The sequence below is a fragment of the Montipora foliosa genome, chromosome 6 (assembly GCF_036669935.1).
Source record: "Montipora foliosa isolate CH-2021 chromosome 6, ASM3666993v2, whole genome shotgun sequence".
Taxonomy (NCBI): domain Eukaryota; kingdom Metazoa; phylum Cnidaria; class Anthozoa; order Scleractinia; family Acroporidae; genus Montipora; species Montipora foliosa.
The window spans coordinates 51,682,074-51,688,332 of NC_090874.1; the positions used below are offsets into that span (position 1 = coordinate 51,682,074).

At 41.0% G+C, this 6,259-nt stretch overlaps 1 protein-coding gene across 1 annotated transcript in view; it reads right to left on the minus strand.

Moving 5' to 3' along the window:
- The window catches only part of LOC138007687 (latent-transforming growth factor beta-binding protein 4-like), a 6,583-nt gene extending 656 nt beyond the window's left edge, over nt 1-5,927 (minus strand). Inside the window, exons 1-4 of the mRNA XM_068854740.1 lie at nt 5,754-5,927; nt 5,260-5,409; nt 1,120-2,352; nt 382-630 (exon numbers count right to left, since the gene is read on the minus strand). Of these exons, the coding sequence (XP_068710841.1) occupies nt 382-630; nt 1,120-2,352; nt 5,260-5,409; nt 5,754-5,907 (1,786 nt within the window). The 5' untranslated portion in view covers nt 5,908-5,927. The remainder of the gene's footprint in view (nt 1-381; nt 631-1,119; nt 2,353-5,259; nt 5,410-5,753) is intronic.
- Between the last annotated feature and the right edge of the window lie 332 nt (nt 5,928-6,259).

Sequence of the window (6,259 nt, forward strand, 5' to 3'; positions counted from 1 at the left end):
TATTTTCAGATGACATCTTCCGGGGCGTCGTCGTCGTCCACGCTTAGGCTCGCTAATGCGTAGTCACATGACGTCGGTAGTTTCGAGGGCTTTCCCACTGCCACTAGCGGTCAATAGGAGCAAAAGACTTAAGACCCCTCCCACTTACAGTGCCCGTTTTGAGGGTCTTTACAGCTATGGCTACATAGATCAGATGAAAGTTATAAAGGGAGGTTGAGACGTTGGACGTTGAGCTGAACCACTTTTGATTTCAGCTCCAGCTACGAAGCCGCGTACTGATCAACTAAACAACGACTTTAATTCGGGAGTTATCACCTGTATTTTTCTAGTGCTGATCATTTTGTTAACGTTACCCTGTAACCGGAGCTGGAGCCCACTCACCTTTACACACTTTACCATTTCCATTGTATCCTTTGTGACAACTACAACCATACGAGCCCACCGTGTTTATGCACGTGGCTTTCTTGTGGCAATCGTGAACGCCCTCTTCGCACTCATCATAATCAACACAAGACATCCCATTGCCTCGGAAACCGTGGCCGCACCGGTGGCAGTCATACGAGCCTAGACTGTTCACACAGCGCGAATATAAACTGCACCTGTCAGTCCCATCTAGACACTCCTCGATATCTGATAAAGAGAAATCGTAAAAATCAACTTTGTGAGTAATACACACAAATTCTCTCCGATGGCAAGAATTATCTTAGATATTGCCCAGTTCAAGCCTGGATTTATTTGAATTGCATTTTGAAATACGAAGGAATTATTCAAGCGTAGACAAGAAACGCCTAACCACAGGGTCGTCGAAATGAATCCGCTGCAACACGATCGATGCTTGAGGGATCTTTATTTAGCACTCCTTCGATTCACATGCAAACATGCCAATCAACCCTTTTTCATTTTTAACGCCAGTATTAGTGGCGATGACATTAAAATCCGCTAATAACATAAAGCAGTGTGGCCCTTTGACCCAATCTTGTGCCTTTTGATTGAACAACTATTGATCGAACTTAGAGGAAGTCATAGTTGAATGAAAGTAGTAATGAGGACAGGCAGGTTCCTCTTCTCCTTTGTCGAACGGAAGTTATTTTTTAAACTTATCCCTTTCCTTGCACTTACCATTGCACGTTTTTTCATCTCCTCTGTATCCTGTGTCGCAAGTGCAACTATACGACCCTTGAGAGTTATCGCAGGTTGCGTGGGCGTGACAGCCGTGGGTGCTTGTCTGGCACTCGTTAACATCAGTGCACCACCGCCCATTGCCTTCAAATCCCTTGCGACACGTGCAACTGAATCCACCAACGCTGTTTGTGCAGGATGCATAAGGACTGCAATCATGGATTTCCAAATTGCATTCTTCTACATCTTTGCAAGTCCACCCACTGCCTTGGAAACCATGGCGGCATTTGCAATGATAGGATCCTATGACATTTTTGCATTCAGCAAACTGACTACAGCGACGGATGCCCACCTTGCACTCGTTAACATCTTTACATACCCAGCCATCTCCTTGAAAACCACGAGTGCAGGTGCAGCTATGAGACCCGACGGTATTTGTACAAGTAGCATGCTTATTGCAGCTGTGGGTTCCTTTCTTGCATTCATCCACATCTGTGCAGGTCCACCCATTTCCTTGAAAACCACTGAGGCATGTACAGTTATAAGCACCAACACTGTTAGTACAATAGGCATGCTGACTGCAGTTGTGGATTCCCTCCTTGGACTCGTCCACATCTTTGCATATCCAGCCATCCCCTTGAAAACCACGAGTGCAGGTGCAGCTATGAGACCCGATGGTATTTGCACAGATGGCATGCTCACTGCAATTGTGTATTCCCTCGTTGCATTCATTCACATCTTTGCATACCGATCCGTCTCCTTTGAAGCCATTAAGACAGGTGCAATTGTATGCGCCATTAATGTTGCTGCAAAATGCATGTTTACTGCACTGATGGGTTTTGGTTTTGCATTCGTCAATGTCTTCGCATGTCCTCCCATCCCCTTGGAAACCAGAAAAACATGTACACTCATGGGCACCTATGACATTGTTGCAGTAAGCATACTGACTGCAGTTGTGAGAGTTATCTTTGCATTCATCGATATCGGTGCATATTTGACCATCGCCCTGAAATCCTTCCAAGCAGTTGCAGTTGAACGAGCCCATAGTATTATTGCAGGTTGCATTTACACTGCAATTATGGATCCTAAGACTGCATTCATCAATGTCTTCGCAACCTCGTCCATTTCCCTTGTAGCCCGGAAAACAACTGCAGTTGTAAGAACCAATGGTATTAATACATACAGCGTTGGAAGGGCAAACATTCATTTCTTCTGAGAGACACTCATTTAGATCTAAAACAAAATTTACCTTACTATTAATAATTATTGATAAGCATAAACAATTTTAGTCTAGTCAAGTAAAATTTTGTCACACTGTTTTATAGTAAAAGATGAAATATGGGATTACATATTCATGCACAATGAATTCTTCCCTTTTAGAACCAGGTTCTACGAAAAGGGTTTTTATTCAGTATTGAAGAGGTCAAATCTGCACTCCTAGCCACTTATATAAAAATAAGAATTTTCCGCTTATGTGGGAATACATTATTTACACTTTGTTTCGTTTGCTCACAGAAGGCATCATCAATGTGTGCACATTCGGATAAGCTGGTGAGAAGAGTGAAGCATGAGTAGCGCAGACACGATAGGGTTGTAAATGGGCAGTGAAATATGAAGGTCCCTAGTAGAACCCTTGAACCCTTGAAACGCAAGAACGTTGACCTGGAAACCTGCCCAGTGAGCATTTCTGTAGGGTTTAGGAGAAAAGAAAGCCCGATAAACGAATTTTCCGTTTTGCCTCGAGACGAATTAAACGAAGCGGCAGCTAATAAATAGAGGCGTGACTCATAAGCGTTGCGTTCTCTCTTTCTCCCCAATTTTCTCAAGTTTTTAACCTTGTCCCATTATTCAAAATATCAAAATCCTGTTCTTTGGGCTCAGCTGTTCTTTGCTACGAAACCCATAAAATGCTCTCTCTAAGGGGCCGACCATTTAACTCTTGAGGGGGGGGGGGGGGGGGGGTGATTTTGAAAAAAAAAATTCCTGCAAGTGCTTCTTAGAAGAAAAAAATTGCATGCAGCACAAATGAAATATAAAAAAAAATTCTTGCACTGCTTCAAGCAAGGAAAAAAAAATGTTGCAAAGCTATTTTATCATTCCTGGGGGGTACAAAATCCCAGCAAAACTGCAACCATTCCGGATAATCTGCAAGACAGCGAACCACTATCAAAATAATACATTGATTGGCCTAAACAACACTCTGGTTAGCCTAAACGTCGCACCGGTTGGCCTACAGTTAGCTTAGGTAGCTTGCGGTTTGCCCTTATAATGGGATAAGGGATTTCTTGCTTGCTTGGTTCACATGGCTCCAAGTCATAGGAGTCATGCAAGCTATTACAGTTAGCCTAAATTACACATTGGCTAGCCTAGTTAGCACTGCAGTTAGCCTACTGTTCCTTAGGTAGCCTGCGGTTATTGGGATCAGGGATTTCTGGCTTGCTGGCTCGCACTGTATCCAAACTCGTTAGCTTATCAGAAGCAGTAATGGAGGTAAATTTTTCTATTTTGAAGAATCAAGTTTTATTAGACAAAGAAAACTAATTTGTTCATTTTTAATCTTTTCAACTGAAGCATTTTCATGTAATTACTTTCTATTGAGATATAAGGTTTTTGCAATGTCTTATATAATATAAGACAACATATAACAAATTAGACCATGATCAACTAACTTTAATTCTGCTTTAACATTTGTTTTGGAGATTTCAGTCTACTTTTAAATTGTAACTAATGATTGTAGCAGTAATTACCATGCTATGAGCATTTCTGAACTGCTTATTGCTATTTTTAGCTATTTTTTAAAATTAAGAAGCTAAACATTTTCAAATCTACCTGTGGAGCATCACTTTATAACATGACAATATTGTTATTAGGTAACATTAAATGATTCTAAAGAATGACGTTCCGAAGACATGTAGCTATACAACAATGATTTTGTATAGCTTACAACATTTTAAGGCTTTGCAGCTCCACATTAGAACTATTACTGCAATAACCAAAATGTAAAGAGGGGGACATGGGGATTTGCGGTGTTGCGGTGTTGATGGTTTTTTCAATGCGGTGATGCGGTGAATAAAATCTCAATTTGCAGTGTTGCGGTGATCGCAAACCCAACGGTGTGCGATGTTTGTGTTTCGCAAGCTACGGTGTTCGGTGAAATGAAATTATTTGCTCCACACTCTGGAAATGTTGTTTTATCGCTTGGCAGCTTTTCGGGTCAACTTCTCAGTAATGTTCATGGAACTTCATACAAACGACCTCTCCGGGTGAGTACAAGAAAACTGATTTACGAGTATCAACAGTATCGACGCGTAGGCATGCATTGACAAGAGTGCATTTTGTTGTGTTTATTTTGTGGAAAATTGTTTAGGTATAAAAGTGTTATGTCAAGTGTAGACGTTAAAATCATGTAGCTAAAAATAATTGTTGCGGTGACGGTGTTTCATCGACTTTTCTTGGGGTGATGCGGTGTCCGTTAATTTTTTTTGCGGTGTTGCAGTGTTTAGGGCCCCCCCATGTCCCCCTCTGTAAATGTAAATACATTCTGTAAATGTAAACACAATACTTTTTTTGAGGAAAAAAAATTCCTGCAGAGAAATGAGGAGAAAAGAAAAATATCCTGCAGAGCATTTAGGCGGGAAAAATATCCTGCCCACCAGGTTGCTAGAAAAAACAAAATTGCTGACCAGAAATCACCCACTCCCTTCCCCCCTCTTCAAGAGTTAAATGGTCGGCCCCTAAGCAAAACGTTTTCCAGGCAGGCCATGCATGGCTTACCGGACGCCATGACACGAAAATTGCAAGTTTAGTGTTTCGGTTTTTTGGAACGTTTTGCCCGAAACGCTGAATTCCAAAGCGTTCGTTTTGAAGAATTGTTACATGACATTACAGAGTCAGAGCACCGACCGCGAAATAGATCAACTCCCGTTTCGGCAGCTCACTGGTGATTGATTCAAAAGCGTGACATGGTTAGGAAACAAGTTTCCATACCAACGAATGAAATGATACATGAATATATTGAACTGCAGATATGATATTGAATGAAACTATGATCCTCGCAGTTATGAACGTAATTTTAGCCATTGCGTAGAGAAGTCTGAAAAAATTCTGGGCTTCAACGGGGTCTTAAACGAGTTTCCATACCGTAACAATCGAGGCCATTTCCTTGGAAGCCACTGTTACAAAGACAGGTGTGATTCTGGCCGATGGCTGTACAAAAGGCATTGTCGCAACACTGAGAGTCATTCACACAAGCAACAAAGTAAACTTTGCCTCTCTTGTCCATTGGTTCATCTTTTATGGAAGGGTAAGAAAATAATGTTATTCTTTGTTTTGTAAATACAAAACCGTAATTACATTTAATAAAATAAAACCAGAAACAGTCCCGGCCAGCCCATGATATCGAGCCCGTTTTGAATTTAAATGTAATTTCCCGAACGAGGCGTTTTCTTGAAAAGCAAATGAATGTGAAATTAGGGGTAAATTGGCCATGGCTGAGCTGCATGATCATACAGATGAACAAGCAAAACTGAAAATGCTGAGCGAAGCATCTGTCGGAAGTGGTGTGTATGCTTACTTTAGCTGCAATGAGAGTCTGAATTTTATCTAAGATACTACTAAGCTATTTTGTCACTCACCATTTGAAATAGTTGATCTACACTGTGGTGTCATTAAGAAAAACAGGCAGACCGCAAAAACAAAAATTACCACCACAGATCCTACAGCCAAGAACACTTCGAGGTTGGATGAGAAGGGTGAGTTCTTTGTTTCGTTCCTCTTTCTTTCGTTCATGATGGATTTTTGTAAAATAGTACTAGCTAGTACTAGCAGAAATCGCAAAAGCTCTTACTAACGTAGGTTTTAACCCTCCGATTTTTGCTCACGCTGCCACTTTCATAGAAGCCTCTGCCGTCAACTACTTTTCCAATTCTCGGAAAACTTTGGGAAAAATCCCTGCACTTAAAAATAGATGTTGCGTCATTATAAAAACAACTACAACTTTGAACTCAGGCTCTCTCTTTTTCTTTCTTGGTTGAATTATCTGCTGCTTTAATTGTCAACTTATGAACTAATCTCAATAAACAATAACATTTCATCAGGAAAAGCAGCATTTCATTTATTGATGGACACAACGAGAGTTGTA